This window comes from Giraffa tippelskirchi, chromosome 9 (assembly GCF_054371585.1).
Source record: "Giraffa tippelskirchi isolate mGirTip1 chromosome 9, T2T-mGirTip1v1.2.pri, whole genome shotgun sequence".
NCBI lineage: Eukaryota > Metazoa > Chordata > Mammalia > Artiodactyla > Giraffidae > Giraffa > Giraffa tippelskirchi.
In genome coordinates this window covers 46,039,397-46,065,492 of record NC_137283.1, presented here as the reverse complement: position 1 = coordinate 46,065,492, position 26,096 = coordinate 46,039,397, and the positions used below count along the sequence as shown (strand labels likewise).

The window sequence follows — 26,096 nt, the reverse complement described above, 5'->3', positions numbered from 1 at the left end:
CAGCTCTGCTGTAGGGAGCAGCCGGGGTGGAGACAGAGACCATGGGCCACACAGGGCCTGCTGCCCAAGTGCTGGAGCCCAGGAGGCAGGGGTTAGTAATGGGAAAACACCCGCTTCCCAAAAGCCTGGGCCACGAGAACTCCTCTTTCTATAATGAGGAAGCAGGCCACAGCAAAGAGCCCTGGGTACCAATCCCAGCTGGCCATCTCTCCAGAGGAGCTGGCCTTGCCTGGCAGCCAGCCTGGTGCTGACAGCAGCACCTGGCTGGCTGTTTGGGGACGAGATGACCTGCACCCTCACTGTCAGATGCAGAGCTTCTCCAGGCAGAAAAGCAGAGTAGGAGCTGTGGAACTCATGCTCCTGAGGAGCTAGGGAAGTCAGTGATGCTACTCACGCAAAGGCAGCTCTCTTCCTAGAGCTGGGCATGGATGCCGTGAACATGAGCAGAACTGGCCCTGGGCCCTGACTCGGGTGAGGATGACGGGGTATGCCAACTCTGGTTCGCCGAAAGAGCTGGTCCCAAAGCCCTACCTCAGAGATGCAGACGCCAAAAGTCTGGAGGGGTCCTGGAAACCTACATTTCTGACTTGCAATCCAGGAGAATCTGAGGCAGGTGGTGTGAGGCCCACATTTCGAGTCTGGGGTTAAGTGGGATGGGGTTGAGTGACAGGGTCCTAGCAGACAGAAGGGTGGTCAACAGCAGCAGAGAAGGAAATTGTGAGGGCTGGAGGCTCATGTCTGTGTGTTCAAGAGAGCAAAAAACGGAGGGCTGCCTTCTTTATGTGCCACCTACCCTACCCCACGGAGCAATCAGTTTTTCTGAGCTGGGCTGACCCTGCCTGACAACACAAGACCAGGCCTAGGCTTCTGGAGGGCCTCTGACTGCTCAGTGACACCTTGCATTTAGCTACTGTCCCTGAAATTAATACAAAGTGTTCTCTCTTTGACTAGATACACAGGTGTCCAAGTAACTGGGTCCTAGTCTCAGGGCACTGGTGGGTCTTTATCCTTGGCCTCTTGGCACCAGCTCTGGGTCAGTGGATTTATTTTTACTTAATTTAAAAAAACTTTTTAAATAAGCGGTTTATTTTGTATTGAAGTATAGCCAATTAACAATGCTGTGATAGTTTCAGGTGGAGAGTGAAGAGACTCAGCCATACCTATACATGTGTCCATTCTCCCTGGGTCACTGGATTTAAATATGTGCACTTCAGGCAAACCACCATCTGATACAAGTTGCCCTGTTCTCTGGGTGTAAACACAGAAGGTTTGGGGACATCAGGGCTAGATGATTATTAACTATCATCACCCAAGATATAGTTTGCGCATGGAGCTCCAAAGGCCAATTACATCTAATTAATACATTAATGACATCAATTAATATATTAACAAAAGAAGAAAAATGCCTTGCTGCCTGATAACAATGCCTGGTGATCTCACCTGCTGGGTGCAGGGCACAGAGGCAAACCTTCACCTGGGCTCACACTGTGGCCTGGAGGACCAGACCTGCAGGCCTACCGGCCTTGTCCTGGGGCTGGAATTCAGGTGCACTGACCAGGGCCAGAAGTAAGGGGTCCGTGGGAAAGGGGCGTGATTCAGTGATACCTGCCATATAGAATTTACCCTATTTAATTCTAATGGAAAAAAGACACCTCTACTCAACTCTAGTTGTCATCTGTACAACCTCCTCCTGAGAACTTACAGCCAACTGCAAAGTGGGCTTCCCTTCGGGGGACAAGATAGCTCACGAAGGATCACAGTGTCCTCTCTCCCGTGGCCACGCCAGAGATGAGCCGGCTTGCCCCTGCTGTGGGAAGGCATGTGGTAGCCTTTGCAGGGACAGCCGTGAAGAGGACAGATGCTGACTCCGCCTGGCTAACTGTGGGAAATATGATCTGAAAGCCACTGTGTCTTCGTTTCTTGGATTTCTCACTAACATTTCTGCTTCTCTAAAAACCCAGGCCACAGTGGGGAAAGCCATAATTCCGGGGCCAACTTTGTTGTACAATATCACAAAACACCAAGTCTCCTTCCCGCTTTTATAGAACATGGTAAATACTCCTGTGGAGGGTAAAGTGGCTATATCTGTCCTTCTGAGCTAGATGATTATTAATGATTGACATCCAAGATAGAATATGTGGGACACGTAGTTTCTAAGGTCAATCACACCCAAGAGGAATTAATACATTACTCAAAAAGAAAAATGCCGATTACAACAAAATGGTGAAAAAAATAATTCTATCGATTTTAAAAGAACTTTTTAGTCTTCCCTTAAAAATGGAACCCTTTGCTATCTGAAAGCTCAAATGGATATTAAGTGTCTGGTCCGGTGGTTCGCTCTGATGACTCACCTGCCTGGGTTGGTCTCACTGCACTGCAGACCCCTGGCCTGGCTCCCCTCCACAGAACACGTGTTCTACCCACAAGACCACCCCACAGCTGGTCCAGGTGCCACAGGGCTTCCACAAGGTCATGTTGTTTTGTCAGCGAGTCTGGGCACGCCTAACTGAGTCCTAAGAAAGCGAATCAGCTTGGTTTCTGTGAGGAATGCTGTCCCGAGGGTCACTCCCAAACAGAAGGCCCCCACAGCGACGTGTGCCAGCCGGGCTAGCCAGCCCCACTCACAGCAGAGGAACACCTGTGGAAAGAAACTAGCGTCACTCCCTGGCCCCCCAGTCATATCTCCTTCCTTTGGGGCAAGCCAGGGAGAGTGGAGACCCTACTGCTACAGCTTCGAATCAGGAAAAGGTGTGACAGCTATGGACTAGGGTCCACTCTGTTCCCACAGGTACCACTGCTCAGTCATTTCTATCACAAGATGCTGGCCTGAAGCTTAGGGGAAGGGGTACGAGGAAGCAAGTACTTGTCCAGCTGGTTCAGGCAGAATAGGAAGGGGATGTCTAGAACAAGGGAGAGTGGAGAGACTACAAAAGCATGTGGTGTGAAGGCTATGGGGAGTCTCACCTCTGAAATAGCAGTAATGCCACCACTGAGGGCAAATGTCCCGAGGAGGACTGGTGACAGGAACAGGCCAGCCAGGGGCCTGTAGGGGCTCTTCCGGTAGTAGCGGTGGATGAAGTAAAGGCTCTGCGTGATCCGAATGCCCATGTTGAAGCAGTTGGCCAAGATGAAGCCCACGCTGCCACACCAACGGGTCAGGACATAGGATAACATCAGGAAGGAAGATGACAGGGCCAGCATTGTAAAATTGTACCTGGGGAGAGGGAGGCAGGCAACGCAGGGCAGTGGGTACCTCGTCCCAAGGCAGGGCTGCTGCAAAGAAAGGGGCTGTGAACATAAATTCACCTCTGGTGAATCCAGGTGATTTTTACATCGAATGCTGAGTGGGTAACATGGAAACGTCACTGTCCCCCTCAGCTCTGAATAGAAGAGTGAAAAAGTGAACAATTCAACATATTTATGGTGTTTAAGGATAATAACTGGTTAAGTGACACTTTGTAATCAAAATGCATAAAAATCCTGTCCAGCCTGCCTTAATGTGAGGCATAAGAATATGACACAGGTTAGCGGTTTCATGTAAACAGTCACTGTGACAGGTACTGTGAGGGCTGTTGGGAATGCGCTGGTGGATGAACACAGGGCCCTTTCCCTGTGGAGCTTGGATCCATTTTACAGACAAGGAAACCAGGCCCAGAGAGACTGAGTAATCTGCCTAAGGAGTGAACCAACAGCCCAACCTAACCCCTGGCCCCTAAACTTTAGCACTGCTTCCTTTGGGAAAGGCCAAAGCCCCGTAACCTTGGCCAGCAGATCTCACTCAAAGCAAGTGACCGGCTTCCATAACAGAATGGGAAGAGGGAGCAGGGCCTGGCCCACTGTCAGGGTTGCCCAGACTCTCACACATCCCCCCTTGGCTCTCCACCTTTCTAGAGCTCTGTGGGTCCTGTGACTGGAGGGCTTACACTGCTCCTTTCACTTCTCTGATTCCAGGGCAGTACATCACTCAGTTATCTTCAGTTTTCAGCTCTCGACTGAGTCTCAGACAAGATAAAAGTCTTCCAAAAGGCTTGTGGTACAACCATGAACCAAATTCTCCAGCATCCGGTTTCTGCTGAGCACACAGTAGGCAATCTAAGTGTATAGTTGTTGAGGAAACCAAACCCCTTAGATGCCCAAGCTGTGTCAGCTGGGTTAGGAAACCTCAGAGACCACCACTCAGCTTCTGCACAGGAAGGAGGGGTGGCGAGAATGCCACTGGGTCCCCCAAATGCCTGGGTTCTTGTCCTTTGGGTGACCAAGCCCAAGGTGCTATGGGAGACGTAATTATTGGAGTGTGTGGCATCAAGAACAAACACACATACAGCCCTATACTCTAACAGGAGACAGTTCTTTCATCTAGAATTCCAGACAAGTAATTCATGTGCTTCTCAGTCAACATAGTTTCTTTTTAATGAGTAATGGAAGTACAAGAGCCCACATCTTCACAGAGGAAGCTTCTTCACTAATGCTAATCAATAATCAGAATGGCCGACTTTATAACAAGCCACTGAGGGTGGGCCAGTACTGTGACCAACTTTCCAAAAAGATGATGCGTAATGTTTGGTTCTTCTTCAGACCACAGGTTCATAAACTACCAAAGTCATGTTCACCCAACTCCAAGCAGAAGGGAAACAATGAATGAAACTGGTAGCTAATTCATGTTAATTCCAGCAGGGACAAGTCACAGTGTGGCTTCTTCGGTGCAGCCACTTGGGAGGTGCTAATGATGAGGAAGTCTACTGTTTCTCATTAGAAGAGAGCTCTGCAACTGTTGAACGTTCCAACAGTTCACAGATCTATAGCCTTAAAAGCATTATCCACTTCAGGATAAAATAAGAATTTTAAAGATAAAATTAAAATGCCACTTTGTAAATCAATGGAAAATTAGTCAGCGACAATGACTGTTTTCTAAGGTTTGGTTAACATAAACAGGAAGTTATTTTTAATCAGGTTTATCAAAAGATAAGCAACTGAAGCGTCCCCCAGTGGGTGCTGGCTGAAAACATCAAGGTACAGCCGTAACAGTGTAGCCTAGGTAACCATGTAGAGGATGGCACAGGTCTCTTATGTGCCTAGGTGAGAAGACGGCACTTGTCCTTCATTCAGTCAACAGTTATAGAGTCCAACTCCACGTGGGGCACTCAAGGGCCAACAAGTCAGACAAAGGAGCTGTCAATCCTCGGCCTCTGCATCACTGTCCCCTCTGTCTGGAAGGTTCTAGCCCATCTATGCACAGCAGACTCTTCCTGGTCATCGAGGCCTCAGCCTAATGCAACCTTCTCAGAAAGACCTCCCGATCTAAAAGGGCTCCCACTCTCACCACATAACCCTGTTTTATTTCTCCATAGAGCACAATTTTCTTATCTATTTACTTGTTTGCTGTCTGCTTCCCTTATTGTCAGCTACAGAAGAGCAGGGATCACGTCTGTTTTGTTCATGGCTGTACTCCTGGAGCTTAAAGCAATGCCTCTTAGAGAACAGATGCTCAAAAAAATTTGTCAAATGAACAAAAGAAAATGAGACAGCCTTAACAAAACACAACCAAGATTCTTCAGTGGGGCATAGTGTAAAGCCATCAATCTTCTATATAGATTATGAGGTTATTAACAAAAAAGGACCTTGCAGCTCAAAGGACATTCTAATATTTCACATCCAACCAAATGCCTTATTTTTATTAAAAAACAAACAAACACTGATTAACCTGTAGTTCAATAAGTAAAATAGATGAAAGCTACTCAATTATACTACAAAAAAAACCTTACTACTGTTTTTTGTCTGGCTAAATTCATAGAAAGGAAAAAAAGGCTGGAGTCAGTGATGAGCCCCGGTGCTCCATGTGTTCAGAACAAGACTAGGGGTTGGGGCCAGGGGCCCAGACAAAAAGGGGGCTACTATGTTTAATATAAACTTGGAGACCATGCTTAAAACCACATTTTACTCTTAGGGGAAGTGAGTTACTTCATATGAGAATATGGCTCTGTCTTTTCTCTATGCTGACGACTAATACCATGAAAATCATTTTCCAGATTTTAATATGCTATCCAGGTCCCATTACAACTAACTTTAAAAGCTGCTTCCTCTGGTTCAATGCAATATAAGAGAAACCAAAGCAATCAGTCACTGTCTGTACTCCCTCATGATTTGTTGGAAGATATGTATTTTCAATGTTTTAAGCAGGCTTAGTCTTGTTTCTCCCCTTCAACATTAATGCTGCAATTATTGTAACAAAATTTCCTTCAAAGAGATAGATTCCTAGTCCAGAGTTCTCTCCAACATACTTCAGTGCCTTATTTAGTATGTTTTAAATTATATTTTTAAATTATTTCATGTTAGAAGCACCTTTCAAGTAAAAATATAGTATTTTCAAAATTAAACTTAGAGATCTTTTTATCCACTTTAAAAAAAAAAAAAAAGGACAAACTCAAAGCAGTGTATAGCTATAAATTTAACTGTCTGAAGCAAAAACCATGTCTAGACCACATTTGAAAACTATGGGTTGTGACCTAAAAGTAGGCTGGGAAATCAATTTAGTGGGTCATGACATGGCAGTTTAAAAAACTGAAACAAAATTAAAAGCCATCATCAGTGTGTTCTGTGTGTAACTGGGGTACTTGTTGCTTTGTGGAAGCTTTGTTTCAGTCACACCTAAATATGCACTGGGTCACAGTGTTCAATGCAGTTTTTACTCTGAAAGCTGGTCTGGGCCAGTGGTTCCTCAAGCCCTAGCTATCATCAGCAATCTCCTGGAGCTGACTCCTTAGCCCAAGCCCCTAAAATTTCAGTTCAGCCGGTGTGGGAGAGGGCCAGAACTTCTGAGGGGAGTTTGATCAGTCTGGGCTGGGACCACTGCTCTACACTCCAGTTCTCAACTATGGTGTAGCCCACAGTCACCAAACCACTGAGACAGGCCACAGTGGGAAGTGGACAAAGGCTGCTGTGAATGAGAGGAAGGGCTCCCTGACTCTCTGAGGTACCCTTGCCCATCTCCCCGTACCCCACCAGGCCTCTGAGGGGCACTACAGAGGCAGCCTGAAACCCCCATGGGACCAAGACCTCAAGGGGCAAAGGGATAACAAGGGCCACTTGCCCCATTTCCTACTCCCACCCGTTCTCCTCTCTTCTTCCTCTCTCTCTTTTGCCACTATCAGTGTTATCCCTCTTCTCAACTACATCCTACAGTGATGTCTTCAGATATTACCTTTCTACTTTTGGTGTTTGGGACACAAGAGATGAATGAGCCTGGGTTTGGATCAGAGGCTCATACCAGAAGCTGACATCAGAATCATTGAGGAGCTTTAAGAAAACATTTACATGTTCAGGGGCTGCTGATTCTGTAGGTACGGTAGGAGAGAGAGTGGTGGGAGTAGAGCAGACGGGAATCTTCATTTCTAACAAGCTCCATTGGGCATTCTGACTCATAACCAGTATTAAGAACTACTGCTTGAAGTCCAGGGCAGAGGTCCCGACTTCAGGGTCAATGGATGGGAAAAAATGTGGCAAAACTTTTATGTGCACTTGAGTCTTTCTCTGAGGAGACATGTCACAGAGCCCTGAGACTGTCCATAAATCTGTTTTTAAAAAAAATTTTTATTTCTTTATTGCTGGCCGTGTTGGGTCTTTGTTGCTGTGCACGTCCTACTCTGATTGCAGTGCTAAAGTTTCTCATCGTGGTGGCTTCTTTTGCTGCAGAGTATGGGCTCTAGGAGGCACAGGCTCAGGACTTGTGGCTCATGGGCTTAGTTACTCCAAGGCATGGGGAATCTTCCCAGACCAGGGATCAAACCCGTGCTCCCTGCACTGGTAGGTGGATTCTTAACCACTGGACCATCAGGGAAGTACCTGTAGACCTGCCTCTTGAGGAAGCTCCTGAGTAATCCTCTGGAGCACTGGGCAAGGAGGTGTTGAAGGAGGGGGTCTTGTCTGGTGCCTGCCTCTGCCAACCAGGACTAACACAGATTCAGGGCCTAGATTTTTCCCTTGACAAAGGGAGGCGAAGAACAGTAGCTGCTCCCCAGACCTAGTGTGGAGAAGACTCACTGAATGGTGCCTGAGGAAAGCACCACACTCCAGGCTCTAAAAGAGTCTTCTATAAATACATGTTCAGAATGAAAAGAAAGAAGCTACTTCATTTTGGTGGAAGGCCATGATTACAGATGTGTCTTGAAGGTTACCTACCTGTCTACCTCCTCTTTGCTCATGGCAGCAAATGTGAAACACTCAGTCACTCCATTGATGGCGAGTAGGAGGACGTAAAGACAGTAGGCTCGCAGTAGGACAGGACCTGTAAGGAAACAACCTGCTGAGATTCCAGAGCCCAAGTGGGAGGCCCCCGTGCATCCTTACGTCGGCTGGGTGGCCAGAGAACACCAGAGGGGATCATGAGCCCTGCTGGTATGGTCACTGGGCAGATGCATGGTCTTAACTACCTGGAAGGACTCTGAGCATTCCAGGGCACTGACCAAAATAAACAGCTAAAAACAAATGGACAGTTTGGAATAGATAAACAGATCTCTTGCTTAGCAACTACAAGCTTATCTGGCCAGCAAACAAATTTCACTTTTTGAATCAGCATGAAGAAGCCTGCTAGTCTGAGCACTCAGGGACACTAGTGGCCCTGCAGGTGAAGACAAACTCAGCTGAAGAGGCCCTGAAGAAGCCCAGGACTCAGGAGCAGCAGGAAACTATGGAGATAGAACACCCACAACTCTGCAGGGAGAATCAGGGTTCGTAAGGTTGTTTTCTTCTAAAACAAAGTGATTAGGCTCTATAGCTAACGAACAAGCTTTGGGAAAATCTGCTAACAGAAGATCAGGGCCTTAAAATGGAGTTGATCCCCTCTTTTTTTTTTTTTGCCGTGCTATGTGGCTTGTGGGATCTTAGTCCCTGACCAGATATTGAACTTAGGCTGTCAGCAGTGAAAGTGTGGAGTCCTAACCTACAGGACGGGAATTCCCTGAGTCCCTCTTTTAAGGGGGCCATTACTGAGAGGCAGTCAAGCAGTTTCTAATAAAATAAAAATGTATGCAATCTACAATCCCAAAATTCTACTCCTGGATATACAACCAGCGGAAATAAATGCACATGTTCACAAAAACACATGTACAAAAACATGTGTAGCAGTTTTATTTCTAAAAGCCCAAAATGACCATTGACAGAAGAAAGGATAAACAACATGGGGGCCATCCATACAAAGAAATACTTCACAGCAATCAAGGAGAAAAAAAAACTATTGATCCAGTGAAAACATGCATGAATCTCAAAAACTTCATCCTGTGGGAAAGAAGCCAAACATGAAAGTGCTCACACTGTATAATTTAATTTATATGAAATTCTTTTTAAAAGTAACACTAACCTACGATGATAAGAAATCAGAGCAGTTCTTGCCTCTGAGGTACAGTGGGGCAGCTGGGTGGAAAGGGCCCTATGAGAACTTTCTGGGGTAACGGAAATGTTCTGTATCTTAATCTGGATATTGGTTACAAGGGTGTAGACATTTGTCGAAACTCTTAAGAGTACAATATTTTACTTTATGTAAATGAGACCTCAATAAAGAAAAAAAAGAAACCACTAAAAGAAAAGAGCAGGACAGGGGGAGTTCCAGAGTCTCAGAATCTGAAACTTATTCATGGTTATGAAAGCTGCTTAATATGAAAGGTCCCCGTGCACAGGGACACTAAATAGTTTCATGGCCATCAAAAATAACAGAAAGAAGTGGTAAGGTGGTGAGCTGTTGGGGAGGGTAAGCAATCTGTGGTCCTATGATTAGGTCTCAGTCTTCAGTGAGCTTTTGCCTCTGGACTGTGATCTTCACAAGTATTTCCAAGTTTTTTTCTACTCCCTCAGATGAGATAGGATTGCTAGATTAGACTGGAGTTGGGAATCAGCACACCTTACAGACACTGCATGCTTGGTTCCAGACCACTGCAATAGAGCGAATATTTTAATAAAAAAGGTCACATGAACTTTTTTGGCTTCTCAGTGCATATAAAAGTTATGACAACATACTGTATTGTATTAGTTGTACAACAGCATTATGTCTTAAAAAAAAATGTCATTACCTTAATTTAAAATAATTTATTGCTAAAAAATGCTACCCATTATCTGAGCCTTCAGCAAGCTGTAATCTTACTGGTGGAGGGGCCTGCCTGATGTTGGTGGTCTAATGGAGTTGATTTGATGGGACTGATTGGATTCATTTGATATGATTCAGTTTGATCTGATTGGATAAAAAGAACTGCTGTAGTAATAAGAGAATAGACTCTTGTATGATTTCAATACCTTTATACTGTGAAATTTTTGCACTTTGTTTTGTCCCTGGATATTTCAGGGTCTCCCAGTTTATAGTCTATGGAAACTTGAATAAAATTTGCATCCTACTATTGTGTGAAAAAGATAAAATGTTTAAAAAAAAAAAACTTTCAAATAGGCCTAGGAATGGGACAGTGAGCTATGGGTGAGGAGAAGCATTCTATGGTCCTATGATTAGGGCTCAATCTTTAGTGAGCATGCCTCTGGATTGTGAACTTCCCAAGTATTTCTAAGTTTTTTTCTCCCCATTCAGGTCAGGATGGCTAGATTAGACTGGAGTTGGGAACTGGCATACCTCAGAGATATTGTGGGTAAAACAACCAAAAAACAAAACAAAGACAAAAGGAGTACTAACAGAGGAGCGCTCATGGCCCTCTCTCGGGTTCCACACTTTCACCATGTCAGGTTGCATTTCATTCCCCGAGATGGCTGCAGACGTAGCTTGGCCCCTACCGCAGCTGTGGGATGACTCCAGTAGAGGAGGCAGGGACCAGCGTCTGCCCTGTGGTGGCTCGAGGCTCTGCTCAGTGTGGTCCTGCTTCTCTCCGTCCTCCTCTCTCTAGCAGCGAGGAGCAGGGCTCCCCTCACAGCCTGCACCTCTCACTTGCTAACCAAAAAGTTGACACCACGTGGACAGCGCACTGCTGTGCAATGTGGAGAACACAAACGCTGGCATGAAACGGTGATTTGAGTAGAAGGGCTTTGAGTCAGCTTTAGGGAAAGAGGTTGAAATTGGGGAATTTGCAGATGGAACCTTAAACTCTGGGTTGAGCTGAGTGGTAGTATGGGTTGAATTATATTGCCCCCAAAAGTAATGTGATGGGAAAGAATCTGCCTGCAATGCGAGAGAACTGGGTTCGATCCCTGGGTTGGGAAGAATCCCCCTGGAGAAAGGCATGGCAACCCACTTCAGCATTCTTGCCTGGAGAATCCCCGTGGACAGAGGGGCCTGGTGGCCTACAGTCCATGGAGTCACAGAGTCAGACGCGACTGAGTGACTAACACTTTCACTTTCACAAAAGTAATGTGAAGTCCTAATCACCAGTAACTTAAGAGTATGGTCTATTTGGAAATAGCATCTTATTATAAGTTAAAATGAGGTCATCAGAGTGGGCCCTAATCCATTATGACTGGTGTCCTTATGAGAGGCAGAAGTTTGGGCACAGAGATAGTCACAGAGGGAAGATGATGTGAAGACACACAGGGAGAAGACAGCCATGTGATGGGGGTAATGAATTTCCCAGCCAAAGACTGCCGCCAGCACCAGAAGCTGGGAGAGGCGAGGAAGGATGCCTCCTCTAGAGCTGCCACAGGGAGCAGAGCTCTGGGGGCTCCTGGGTTTCAGACTTCTGCAGAACTGTGAGACAATCAATTTCTGTTCTTACAAGCCACTTAGTTTGTGACACACTGTGATTCCAGCCCTAGGAAACTAGTATTAGGGGACTGAGAAGAAAAAAAGATTTTTAAAAAGTGAAACAGGAGACACTGCTGTGGGAAAGCAAGTGTTCTCCTTACTGGCTGCAAATAAGAAGCTCTTCCTTCTCCAGAAAAAAAAAAAGAAGTAAAAGAAAGGGCAAGAGAGAAGCATCTAAGAGATGAATGTGAGAAGTCTCAGGGAAGTTCATTGAATGTTTGTATTTTCCTTTAGGATGGAAAAGCTAGATATGAGGAAAATGTCTGATCAAAGTCTCAGACCACTTCCAAAGCCCCTCAGGGGGCTGTACCCAAGTACCGCAAAGCAAACCCTCAGTGCTCCACGAAAGTCTGCCTGTGCTGTGGCCAAGTCCCACGTTAGGAAAGTAGCACAGAGGTCTCTAAAGGGGCCACTGCAGGTCTGGTCACAGGTGAGTCCACTTCACGGGCGAGGACAAAGACCAATATGCAACTGGGGCAACTGAGGAGAGCAACGTTGCAAGTTCTACTTTCAAAACCAAGTGGCTGGGCTGAGCCATGGAAAGTTCCTCATTCTTTTATGATTCAGTAAAACTTTCTGGAGAAAGTCAATATTTTGTGAGTATTTAAGGGAACAAAAAAGACTGTAGCAAGGAGTATCACGGTGGAGAGCAGCAGTGTTAATATCTTTGGCACAGGAAAGGCATTTGGATTCGCAGCACTAGTCCAGAGAGTCAGGAAGAGGGCAAGGAGAAGAGGGGTGGTGTGGAGACAGGGAAGGAAAGCCAGCAGGCACCCTGGGGAGACACATTCACCCTCCTAGAAGGCACACACAGCTGGAAATTTGGTCAAAATGAGAGGGAGCGGTGATGAGGAGACAGATGCTGGAAGACCTTGCTGGGGCAGGGATATTGATGGAGACCTGGGCCAGGCAAGAGACGACAAGGGTCCTAAAGATGCTGCAGTGACTACAGCAAACCATACATCCCTTTCAGAGACTAAGGAACCAGACCACTCTCAAGATTCTTCTCTCTCTGAAGATGAGACCAAGAGAATATCTTATTGAGTCTAAAATGATTAATGACTTTGACATAAAACATCAGAGACAGAATTCATTACCTTTATTTATCAACTAACACTGACCCTTTTAGCTGACAAATCTATCATCAGTGCTCAAGACTGGCACCAGCATCTCACTTGAGTAAAAGGACCACACAATGACAATGGTTTGTTGATGTATCTTCAATGATTAATGACTCAGGCAAGTGAATATTACGTTGATGGGACAGCCCTTTCCTTGTGGCACTGTCCTGTGGCTGCATTAGAAAGGCTGCTTCTTGGTGATTACCTTTCTAGAGGGGCAGAGCTGCTGTAAACAGCTTGTCTTGCTCTCTGTGCACTGACTTGCTAATGGCTTCCTACAGTTGCTTGACCCAGGGCACTGAAAACCACATCATTGGTTTCACAGCAGCTGTTTGTCCAAACCTAATGACCTTTGTTCTTGTGTAGAAACTCGGCCCTTCTTTTCCTAATACTAAATGTTTGGGCCCATTACAGTGGAGACAAAAACATGCCAGTAATCTTACAGAATGGCATCTGAAAGGGCCCTTTACATTTGAGACAGGGCAGCAGAAAAAAGTCTTCAAGGATCTTGTCTAGTGATGTGAGGAATTAAAAACATCTTTGCTCAACCCAAGAGGAAACACTGCAAATGGATTGCTAGTCCGTGACCCAGTGCATCTTGAAACTGGTAAAGCCCCAGGGCCCAGCGATGCTGTGAGACACTCAGTGGCCTGGGCACCAGGTGTTTCCAAGTTAGACACACTCGATTCTTTTCTCTTTCAAAACCCAAGAGTCAAAAAAAAAAAAAAAAAAAAAAAAAAAAACCCAAGAGTCACTGGATTAAATATACCATTTTATTTGCTGAGATCAATTTCATTCTCTGCAAATGGCTCTGGGTTATCCTTCAGAGGCTTTTATGCATCAGGCCGTGAGATTTATGTGGCACTTACTGTCTTCAGATGTGTTTAGTACCAAGCGGAGACTCATTAGAGCCTGCTCTCTGCCTTCCTCACTTACCCGACAGGGAGCACAGGGAAGCACTTGGCAAAACACATTTGAGGCCTGAAAGGAAAGCCAAGGATTCCTAACAACTTCTCCAAGTGAGGATATGGGGACTGATCAACCTGGTGCCAGAGCCCCAACTGCACCCTGAGCTGGCGTGACCTCAGGTGCCACAGCCACTGGCAATCTTCCCTACACAGACGCACACGTCAACCGTATCTGAATTTCATAAGACTCCTCTCCTTAGGTTGGGAAATTAGAACAGATCTGGAAAAACGCTCTTGTGCATACCTGATCCTGAGCTAAGCATGGCCCCTCCATAGATGTCCAAAACCAGCTGAGAATAGGCAAAGCCGAAAACGGTGATGGTCAGGCCGGTCAGCAGGGCCAGCTTTAGTAGGGACTCCAAAACCGCAGTGGCCACAGCAACATCCTCCTGGGGCCAGGGGAGAAGGAAGGAAGTGGGATGAATCATGAGCTGGAGTGAAACCTCCCACCTGGCTTTCTCCCTTCGCTGTTTCATGGATCACTCTTTCAACTACTGAGGAACACTGCTGCTTTTCTATAGCCTGGGTTTGTTTCTATTCAATTAACAAATGGAGGAAAAAAGACAAAGTGTGCCTCCTTAAGAAAGCAGGGGAGGGTTAGTTTTTAACTCGTTTAGGATAAATTGTCTCAAATGTTGCCTAGGAAACACTCACTTTCCCCTCTGACATTTATTCTTAAAGGGACAAGTTTTTACATAGCTAGCTAGCTTTGTCAGTGTGCTTCTCCTGACAAGTCCAAATTCTGATGTTTCTGTAATCGACACTGAGAAAACATTCCTAAATCAGACTGAGAACCAGATTGGTTCATTTTGAAAAGGTATTATGCATGAACTGTCGTCTGCAAAATGTATTCTAAGACACATAAGGGGCCAACTAGTTTGCTTTTAATTCTAAGTCAGACATTTTCAATGATTTTAGGAAAAGGGAAGTTTCTACACGCAAATACTCCTGGATTAAAATCTCTTCTGTTTTTATTGGCCAGACTATATAGACTCTCAGGGTCAGAATGGAGCTCTGGGCACATCACAGTCCTTAAGAAGCTAAACAACTGGTGTGATGAGCGAGACCAGATGTCCTATGTTTTCCTCTCCACGCCCTCAGTTAGCCTTGCCCCAGTCTCTGCATCCTTCGGCTCATCTTTGGTTCTTGAGAATCTGAGGAGGGGGAGGCACCCTCATTCTTAAACCTTAGGCCATAGGAGGGGTGTTTGTGCTGCACTGGGGACAGCTATAGAGTTCTAAGAGGGCTGCGACAAAGAAAAGGTCACAGAGAAGGACAAAGGGTGAAAAGGGCTGGTCAGGAGGAAAAGGAGAAGCTGGAAAGAAGAAGTGAGCTCAGGATCTTGCCATCATTCAGAATGTGAGAGGAGAATGAAAACGAGAAGAAAATTTCAGATCAAACAGAGGTAAACAGACAGCTCCACGCTTCTGTCTTGTTGATCCTGTACACACAGAGAGAATTCACTCAGAAGATGGGGACATGAAAACCAAGACTACCTGCTTCTGAAGTGTGGCGTCCTTTTCTCTCTCTAGCACCTTAGCAAAGAATATATAAAAACTCTCCTCTACTGGCTGGAAAATTAATCTGGCCACAAGGGAGCCAAGATTATTCACTATATCATACACACCTACAAAACAAAAAAGAAAGAAATAGCAGTCTTATTGGTTTTTCTACTTGAATTTTTACAGCACTATTAACATTTTTTCTAATATAATTTTTTAAATTAAATTTTTTCAGATAATTATAGATCCACATGGAGTTGTAAGAAATAAAAGGGAGAACCACGTATCCTTTACCCAATTCCCCCTAAATAGTAAATTCTTGAAAAACTACAGCATAAGATCACAACTGACATACATTTAGTCAGGATACAAAACATTTGCATCACTAGTACTTTTTTATAAAAGTCATTAATGCCAAGTTGATTTTTTTCTATTTTTATTTCCACTACTTAGGGACAGTATTCAAAAATAAATGTGAAAAAATATTAAGACCTATTTCGCCACACACATGGGCCAAATCTTCATGACTGTGATGACCTCCCTGTTACCCCGGCACCCTTTGACCCCCAAAATGAGCCCCAGAGCTCTGCAGAAATCTGGGTAACGGCAGGGAATCCCAACAGAGAACTTGTCGCCCAAAACACACCGGAGGGAATAGTCAGATATACATTTATAAAAGACCTACAATTTTCAATCTTCAGGATTCATTTTTTTATAATCTTCAGATTTGTTTTTTCATTAAATGTATCAAACTACAGGGACTTCCCTGGTGGTCCAGTGGTTAAGAATCTGCCTTGTAATACAAGAGCCTGTGCTCCGCAATAAGAGAGGGCACCGAACTGAGAAGCCCGCACATCACAACCAAGAATAGCCCCCTGAACGCAGCAACAGGTCCAGTGCAACCAAAAATAAATAAATAAATAGATAGATATTTTAAAAAGAATCAAATTGCAGAGGCAAATATTAGAAAGTGTCTACTGAGAGTTCATCTTCAATTAAACCACTGCAGAATTTCATCTTACCCTGATCCCCAAAATCTAACACGTTCAAAAATGTCATCACATATCGCTCGCCTGTAAATGGAAAAGCAAAATAATCAGCATTTCAAATACACAGTATTTTCTTGCTTCCTTTTCTCTTACTGTTTATTGTCTCTTCCAGTTGGTAAATACTGTCAAAGCAGAAAAATCAGATACTTGGTTAATAACACATTCCTTGTCCTCATGTTGATTTAAAATAATCTCAAAATAATAACAATTTGGAAAATGCTGGTGGCTTTATTGACAGCAAAGTTACAAACCAACTAAATTAAAAACAACAAAAATCAATAAAACCAGCCTGATAAGTTTTCTTAGAAGTGTGAAAAGTTACAGAAATGTTAGTAATAAAAATGATAATCTCAAGTTTTCAGGGAGGTCAGATAATCTGAGTGTCAATTCTGTGAAATGAAAGGTCCATGATAAACTGCACAGACTCATCAGAAGTTTCCTCTCTGAGTAGAGAAAACTGTGGAGGCCAGCAATTCTCAGCAGTCCTATTTCACGGTTCAAATCTAAGGCAGTCTAACGCCTTCAAGGTGAAGACATTAGCCCTGAGCCCTATTCCCCACTTCCATGAATATTCTTATTATCCTTGAGTAGGAAACACTGACCACTATGGAGGCGGAGCACTGAGGAGGCCACAGCCCTGAAGGGCCAACTCTTAACCTCATAGCCACTTACTCAAAGAAGAAAGCAGCATTAAGAGATGAGAATGTGATACTCTCGCAAGTCCCTCTCCGATCCTTTCCTCCCTACAATGTCCCACTTGTGGCAGGGACCTCTGCAGGTCCTTCCAGGCACGGGCCCCCCAGGGGTTACACTGACTCCCATCAGTACCTCTGCTCTTCTCTAATCCATCCTCATCGCTAACAGTTCCAGCTTTTGCAAATACAGATCTTAAGTCATCTCTTCGTTCACTCCTTTAAATGGCTCTATTGTGTTTGCAAGTCCAAGTGCCTTGGTTTTGCATTTGGGACTTTTTATAGACTGACCCTAAGCTATGTTTTCAGCCTCCCTTCATCAGCCTCACCCCCACCTCCCACCATCACACTATCATCCTCTGCTACAACCTACATGGATGTTTTCACCCCTCCAGCTCCTCTGAGTCAGGCTGGGCTGGTGCTCCCAGGCTCAGCTGTTGGTATCCTCACCACCTGCAATGGCTTTTCTGCAGGGACCTCCCTGGGTTCTGGCACAAAAGGCCTCTCCCTCCCACCTTCTGTCAGCTCCCTGAGGAACCATGTCTCGGTCATCTCCATGCCCCTGGTTGCCTAGCAGAGCTCCTGGAAATGAGAGCACTCAAGCGATGTCTGGAGAATGAGCTGACATTTCCAAGTACACCCCTGTATCAGCGTTAACCACACAAACGCTTTAGTCTCTGCAGAGGGAATGAGCTCCTTGAAGCCACGTCCTGTTCCTCAGTCATCTGTGTATTCTCAGCACATAACACACAGTGTTCAGGAAATGTGGGGGTAGAAGGTTAACTGCATATATATGTGTATGAGTGTGTATATATACATGTGTATACACACACACATTTTTGCTATAACAATAAAGGATTTTAAATTTTTTAGAGCTGTAGTTTTCAGAGAAAAAGAATCTAAGTGTTCTTGTCAGGCCCCTTCCTTATTTCACAGCCATGGAGAAGGAGGCCGTAGGAAGTTCCTAAGGGCCCTTTGCCAGCCAGGCCAGGATGGCCCGAACATGAAGCAGGCCCCCCTCGGGAGGCTCGAATATGTGGCTGACAGCCTGCCACTGTACACATGACTAGCCACAGCAGTCCAGACAACCAAGTTAGGGCCATTTCTAAACTCATTCAAACTGCCCTTTAAACTTTTGGAAGAAAAAAAAAAAAGTGCATTTAAGTACTACCCTTCCTCAAACTCCCTCCATTGCTTTGCCTGTTCTAACAATAATGTGAACTATCACAATACACAATTCCACTATAGTTACCTTTACCAAAAAATACTCGCTGAGGACTTCCCTAGAGGTCAGTGGTAAGACTCTGTCCTCCCAAGGCAGGGGGTCTGGGTTTCATCCTTGATCAGGGAACTAGATCCTACAAGCCACAACTAAGACCCGGCGATGCCAAATATATAAATATTTATAAAAACCAAAACCTTGCTGAATAACTATCAATGTTCCAGCCCTAGCAGGGTGTCAGGGAGACAGTGGTGAACAGCATACTCCCTTGCTCTCAAGAGTTAAGGCACCTTCACTCAACTCAGCTCGCTGAAGGTTTCTGACCGTTACTTCCACCAGAAGTGCTGTGAACAGTTTCACTTTTGTGATGGAAATGTTACGGCCTCAGGCTAGAAACAGGTGTTCTCAAAGCTCAGGAGCCCTCAGGCACCTCCTGGTTCTAATCTTTTAACTCACAGATGAGGGAAGTGAGGCTTAGGGCTTCCCTTTGGAAGTATAATGAGGAAAAGTAAAGAAGGTGGACACAGAAAAACAACAAGATAGTAACAGTGATGTTTGTAGTAGAATGCTCGAGTTTTAGGAAACTTTTTCCTCTTTTCCAAAATTCTTGTAATGGGATTATATTATTTTATAATTAAACGATAGTTTTTGAAGACATTTAAAAACGTGTTCAGTAATACACACATACATGTACAGATACATGAAATTTATAGAGAGAAACTACTACTTTCAGCAGCTTATAGCTGCCTCCAATCTCATTCTTTGAAATAAAGCTGGGCATAAATACATATATATAAAAAATAAGATGTACTTTCAGCTCCTGGCTTGTCCTCTGCATTAGAGCTCTGTCACTGTTAAACTGGGAAGTCCTGAGAAGTTGGAAGGTTGACTAAACTATCCCACCGGTGAATCTTATTGTTAAAGAAAATATATTTGATTTAACCCCAAATATTATCATGGCAACATGAAAAGAAATACTGGAAGCATTTCATGTTATTTTTTAATACTAATTCTTTGAAATCCGATATGTATTGAGTGTACTTACAGCTCATCTTAATTCCAAATGAGAAAAACTGGGTTCTTAAAAAGGTCAGAAGGGGCTTTCCTGGTGGCTCAGTGGCAAAGAATCTGCTTGCCAATGCGGGAGACATGGGTTTGATCCCTGATCCGGGAAGATCCCACATGCTGTGGGGCAACTAAGTCCGTGTGCCACAACTACTGAGCCTGTGCTCTAGAGCCTGTGATCTGAAACAAGAGAAGCCACCACAAGGAGAAGTCCATGCACGGACTAGAGAAAAGCCTGAGCAGCAGCGAAGACCCAGCAGAGCCAAAAGTAAATAAATTTTTAAAGCTATCTTTTTTTTAAAAAGCTCAGAAAAAGTGTATAAAATGTTCAGAAAATAAGATTATAGATAGAAGTGAAGTCGCTCAGTCGTGTCTGACTCTCTGGGGCCCCATGGACTGTAGCCCACCAGGCTCCTCCATCCATGGGATTTTCCAGGCAAGAGAGATTATAGATAGCTTTCTGTATTTTCTAAACTTTCTGTAATTGATAGAATATTTCTATAATACATTTATTATTACATATAATAATATATGTAATAATATTACATTATTATTAAGTAGGGTTCTGGAATGAGACTCAGAGTCAAAGTAAGCTGCTCCTAATTCTTGCAGGACCCTGCAGAAGTAATGTAACTTCACTGACACTCAGTTTCCTCGTCCATAATAAAAAGAACAATATCTTTCTTACAAGGCTGTGGGGAGATTTAAATTAGACAACTGAAGCATCACACTTAATAAATGCTAGTTTTCCTCTCCTTATTTAAAACCCTCCCAGTTCTGAGGGTCCTCTGACCCGGGGGCTCTAGGAAACAGGTGGTCTGCATCTAGGCAACCAACAGTTCTGTAGAATCCCCTCGCTGATACTTTGTGTGTTTTTGGTTTTGGTTTTGTGTGTTTTTGTTTTTTTGGCCATGCCACGTGGCATGTGGGATCTTAGTTTCCTGACCAGGGATCAAACACGTGCTCCCTGCATGGAACCTTGAAGTCTTAACCACTGGACAGCCAGGAAGCTCCTCGTCACTGATACTTCAGTTTCCTAAAGGTTGCTCAGAGCAACCTTTTACTTACCTTCTGTCAAAATCTGTTTCAAGAAAGACTGTTTGAAAAAACTCCAAGTCAATTTAGCCTCTTCCCAATTTACAAAAGCCTAGAAAACACAAAACAAAAAAACTCTAGGTATTGCAAGTCTAAGAATACAATAAATGTTACACAGGAGGCAAACTCAGTTTGGTCTCTAAATCCCAACTTGGATAGTCCCCACTAATTTTTCATTTACTGCTAAGCACATAGAAAATATCCAACAAATACTGACAAAGAATTTATATTTCTAAATGTGAAAACAAAGGCTCTAGGTGGAAGAGCCTACCTGTGGGGCCTGCCCAAGATTCATTCACTGAGACCCCTAAAGAACTGTGCTGTCCCCTTGCTGCTGCCCTGGGAGTAACCTGAACAATGGAACATACACAGTCACAGTCAGCTCTTTCCTTAAAAGATGTCTGAAGCATGCTGAGCTGCAGGACAAACTCTGCTCAATGTACTCCACATCTCAGTGCTCTACTTAGCCAACTTAGCCATTCAGGGTCCCTTCACACAGAGCATACGAATTTGGCTCATATATTTCAAAAGAAAGTAGGGCCTTCCAGATCAGTAAAGCCACAAAGAATTGGTATGACAGAGAAAACAAAACTCTGATATGGCTCTTCTAAAACTCTCAGGGGAAGCACCCAAACAGCCCATTTCCTAAGGACAAGGAAGATAAGAAAGAAGCAAATGCTTAGGAAGGGCAGAGGCCAACCTGTAAGAGACAGGCAGCCTGAAGTTGGAGAGCTGATTGCAAAATTGAGAGAGGGGCAGCTAGCTGGACAGGACTTCTTTGTTTCTACTTCCTCCCAATTCCTTCTGGGGCCCCTCAATCATGAAGGCATCTGAGGATTCCAAAATACATGGTTTAGGTGTTAGGTTCTTAATCTCAAGGTAGCTGCATCTTGAAAAGTTCTCATTAACTTAAACTGATGACTTTTCAAAGGTGGGATTTCAGGGGGCTCTTTAGGAGGAAAAGGGTGATTCATAAGGGCAAGCCCACCGCATCTCTGCAAAATGTCGACTTTAGCTATGGAAGCTGGCCCAAAGGCAGGCCTGGAACCTGTCCTAGTCACATGGGCCCCTGATCTTGGCCCAAAGTCCATCTGTGTAGAGGACATTATATTACCATAGAAATATAATGCATACCACAATATAATTTTAAGTTTTCTAGCATCCTACAGTGATGAGTAAAGAAACTGGTAAAATTCATTTTAAAATCTTTTATTAAACCCTAAATATTATCATGGCAACATGAAAAGAAATACTAGAAGCATTTCATGTTATTTTTTATATTAGTTCTCTGAAATCCAATGTGCATTGAGGGCAGTGACAGCTCATCTCAATTCCAAATGCTCTGTAGCCACATGTGGCTGTTGCTTACCATTTAGGACAGAGCAAGCCTAGAGCACCCTTTGAAAGCAAGGGTCATTTCCAGTCCTCAAATCTTCTTACCCATTGGTTTCAGAACCTTTCTTTCCTATTTGGAAGGTAGTTTTGAATCCTTCCAAACCACACTGACATCAGTGCATCACTGGACCGGGAGCCAATGCCAGGGTAGCTATAGTCCAGGGGTAAATTTTTCTCATGAGAAGGAAATCAGTCCTGAATATTCATTGGAAGGACTGATGCTGAAGCTGAAACTCCAATACTTTGGCCACCTGATGCAAACAACTGACTCCCTGGAAAAGACCCTGATGCTGGGAAAAATTAAAGGCAAGAGGAGAAGGGGAAAAAAAAAAAAAAAAGAGGAGAAGGGGATCACAGAGGATGAGATGGTTGGATGGCATCACCGACTCAATGGGCATGAGTTTGAGCAAGCTCCAGGAGCTGGTGATGGATAGGGAAACCTGGCGTGCTGCAGTCCATGGGGTCGCAAAGAGCAACAACTGAACTGAGAAGGAAATTGAACATTTCCTTCTCTCAGAACAGAGTGCCAGACCTCCCTACACCACTAGGGGGCACTGTGGACCACGTCATCCTCCTACACTGATCTGCCCATAGTTGGCTTCACGGGAGCCAGGGCACAGCACCTTCTCTCTCTCACAGCACTCTGCCCTCTCCATACCAGGTGGCCCTCTGGAGGGGTGAGGTGTGTGGTCTACAAAGTAGTAACTGTGCTCTTTTCAAAGGAAATGAACAGTTACAGTGTGTCCACAAGGCTTCTGTGAAGCCTAGTTGCCGGTCAGGTTGTGATTTGGTTTGGGAGGGTGGCTGAGCCATTAAAAAAAAAAAGTTCTTTAGGAGAGTGCTATCGTGACAGTGTATCTGATCTGCAAGCTCATACTTGAGCATTCCTTCCTCCTAATGCCTTCAGTTTAAATGGACCCATGGTTTAGAAGGAATGGCCACACTGCTTACTAACTGCAAAGTGCTCATTAGTGATAGAGAGGCAGGAAGTTTGAGCAGAGATTAGGTTTCTACTCAGAGGCATCTGCTAAGTGGTAGAAAAAGAAGTGCATTCTTCGGGATTTCACTGTTCTGAATGGATTTGTCACTTGGAAAGGTCAAAAGAGGCCCCTTCCACAAAAGCTAGCTGAGCTGGCTGTGAATTTTTCTAGAATCCTCTGACCAACAAGCCATTCCACCACCTCCCTGTACTGATGGAGAAACTGAGGTACAGATGGCGAAAGGTGATGGGCAGTACTTCTGGAGAAGGTCTGGAATCACAACTCAGGAGCTCACTGTATTTTACCCTAAGTTACTCTTCCACCAGCTGCATCTTTACCACACTGTCAAGGGTCACCAGGGCCATAGTCCTGTCCCCTGCCCTCTATCACCTCCACATCCCACACAGCGCTGTTCTCTCTCCCTCTTGCTCCAGGGGTACTGACTGCCCCGGCTTTGTCCACACTCCCATCTCCACCCACCCTCCACTGTCCTCATCACTTGGAAAATGACAGATGATTGCCACTGTCTTCTCCTGATCTTAAACCTTTTCTCTCCTCGTGGTAAGGTTCAGGTTTTGGAGTTGAGCTCAGAGACTAGAACTCAAATTACAGCTCCTGACACTTTTTTTTTTTTACTTCACCAAGTGGCTTGCAGGACCTTAGTTCTCCAACCAGGGATCGAACTCATGCCCCCTGCAGTGGAAGCTGGGTCCTACCTACCAGATTGCCAGGGAATTCCCTACAGCTCCTGACTTACGGAGTATGAAGGCCATGGGCAAGATATTTAACTTTGCTAAGCCTCAGTTTTCTCACCTACAAAATGGGATAGGAAGTCCTATCTCAGGACTTCAGTACAAATTCTGAGTGCAGGGACCCCACCCAGGGCACCTGGTACAGTGCTTAACACAGATACTGCTCAGTACATGATAGCTGTGTTAAATTCCTCAGCTTTACCTGAATACTAGCTGATCTTGCATATTAAATCATTCAGAAGTGTCAAAGAGTACAAAAGATGTAAATGGCAGCCATTATTTGAGGTGTCATTATTTTAAGGCTAAATAAGTATCTTTAAAGAAGATGGAATTCTATAAGAGGAGAAAATAAATCTCCAAATTTGGTCAGTTCAGTTCAGTCACTCAGTCGTGTCCGACTCTTCGCGACCCCATGAACCGCAGCACGCCAGGCCTCTCTGTCCATCACCAACTCCCGGAGTCTACCCAAACCAAGTGAATATAATTGTTTGATCAGCTTTGTACAAAGGAGCCCCCAGGACAGAAAGCTGCTCCAGAGAGTCAAGTTAGGCTGGTGTAGGCACCCACTGCATTCAGATTCAGCTCACTTCTTTTCTTTAAAAAAAAAAAAATTTAAATAATGAATTGCTCTACCTGGAGCCTCCCAATATTTAAGCAAAACAAATAATTACTTTGGGCAATAAGCTAATTCCTTTTGGACGAATTCAGAGCACAGAGATTAAACACACAGACTAAGGTTTTTTCACAGACAGAAGTTAGAAAGAAGTGGGCCCAAAGCCAGCTGTGTGATTTGGGGTGGATCACCTAAACTCCTCTGAACCTCAGTTTTCTTATCTGTGAATTGGGAGACAACAGTATTTACTTCATAGGGTTACTATGAGGTTTAAGGACAGAAGTTCAAGTGCTTAGCCGGGGGCCAGGCACAGAGTAAGTATGCAGTCAATGGCTGTTGTTATAAACAGTTCTTTGTCAAAGTTCAAATACTTCCACAGAACTCTGTAAGTCTTTAACAGGGGCCTCAAGGGTCATGTAGACCAATAATCTCACCTTAAAAGTGAGCACCCTTGGGACTTTCCTGGTGGTCCAGTGGCTAAGACATCATGCTCCCAATGCAGGGGCCCCGGGTTCCATCTCTGGTCAGGGAACTAATTTGCATGCTGTAACTGAGACCTGACACAGTCAAATAAATAATTTTTTTTTAAAAGAAGTGAGAACTCAGAGACCTGGAGAGAGTCCTGCAGGCTTCATATGTGTACCTACTGCCTCTCAAATGCACAGGAAGCTCCCTAAGGCTAAGCAGTCACCTTCCTACATGTCTGTATCCCAGAGAGCACCCAAGCAGGGGCTGGGCTCCGTCAGGAGGAGTGCTGCCACAGACTGAAGGTACACTCAACCTTCTCATGCTCAAGCCTCTAACAGTATGAGCACGGGTACTTTCGTGACAGATGGACAGATGAAGCCGCTGAACTCTCAGCAGTCATCATTGTCTGCCTGGCTAGGAGGCTCCAGCGGAGCTACTCCCGCTCTAAGCACAGCAGTGAGGTGCTGGTGACGGTGTGGGCTGTCATTTATGGATGAGCACTCATGCCAGGCCATAGCGTAAAGCACCTTACGTGCCCCATCTCACCTGGCTCTCACAACCACCTTAGGAGGGAGGTACTCTTACTTAGCGAAGGACAGGGGAGCTTAGTGTACTGCAGTCCATGGGGTCACCGAGTTGGACACGCCTTAGCGGCTGAACAACTCTTATTATGCCCATTTGATAGATAAGGAAACTGAAGGTCAGAGTTCTGAGCCCATTACAGGGTTAAGTACACACTTGTCCGACTCTTCCTCTTTTCTCTCTGCCTGTATTAACAGTCCAGAAGCTGCACCTGAAAATACTGCTGGGCGCAGGCACCGGCCCAATACGACAAGCTGGCCAGGCTTGGTACAGGTGGGCCCTGGGGAATACTCGAGGAGAGGAACTTTTCTGTACTCTCAGATGCGCTCTGTGGGCAAGAAGCTCCAGGTAAGAGAAGTGATCTGGAGTCCTGATCCACTAAGCCTGCAGATAAGGCACCATGGCATCCAAAAACTGTGATGCTGATTTAGGTGAAAGGTAAGATCCAGTTGATCAGAATGGAGAGCTCTCTTCTAACAAGAACATACATGGCTTTGTTACATCATATCTGGTTTTTCTTGAAAAGTTGTACAACTAGATTCCTAACATTCTGAGACTTGAATTCCAAACACTTTATTACATTTTTCAAGTAATCACGGAAGAGCTTTAAAGAGAAGCCCAGCTGAAGCCTTACCTCAACTCAGTGAATCACCTCCAACGAACAAACAAGTACGAGAAAAAAAGAAAGTGGATCAGCCCAGACGGAGCAGAGCCACCGCACAGATGCAATGTGGTAAAACACAATGGGCGTGACTCCTGGACTGGAGACTCTAGCTCTGACCCCACAAGAGTTGGGAGATAAAAGTCAAATGGACCGAGAGGTGAAGTGTTGAGTAGAAAGAGATTATGCCTCACTCCCACCCATCAGCC

General features: G+C 44.8%; 1 protein-coding gene across 13 annotated transcripts in view; it reads right to left on the bottom strand.

The window, feature by feature from the left end:
* Window positions 1-26,096, bottom strand: part of RFT1 (RFT1 glycolipid translocator homolog) — a 61,454-nt gene that overhangs the window by 22,060 nt on the left and 13,298 nt on the right. For 4 of the 13 annotated variants that reach the window (XR_014064029.1, XR_014064031.1, XR_014064030.1 and 1 more), the window contains exons 7-13: window positions 20,410-20,488; window positions 16,336-16,386; window positions 15,308-15,438; window positions 14,056-14,200; window positions 8,176-8,281; window positions 2,965-3,214; window positions 2,352-2,638 (exon numbers count right to left, since the gene is read on the bottom strand). Coding sequence is in view for 2 of the 13 variants with exons in the window: in XM_081525053.1 (XP_081381179.1) it covers window positions 2,471-2,638; window positions 2,965-3,214; window positions 8,176-8,281; window positions 14,056-14,200; window positions 15,308-15,438; window positions 16,336-16,386; window positions 20,410-20,488 (930 nt within the window). In the remaining 11 variants the exon portion in view is untranslated. Of the gene's footprint in view, window positions 1-1,068; window positions 2,639-2,964; window positions 3,215-8,175; window positions 8,282-14,055; window positions 14,201-15,307; window positions 15,439-16,335; window positions 16,387-20,409; window positions 20,489-26,096 lie in introns of those variants that run through there. The other 9 variants (XR_014064036.1, XR_014064035.1, XR_014064037.1 and 6 more) reach the window with 5 other exon arrangements.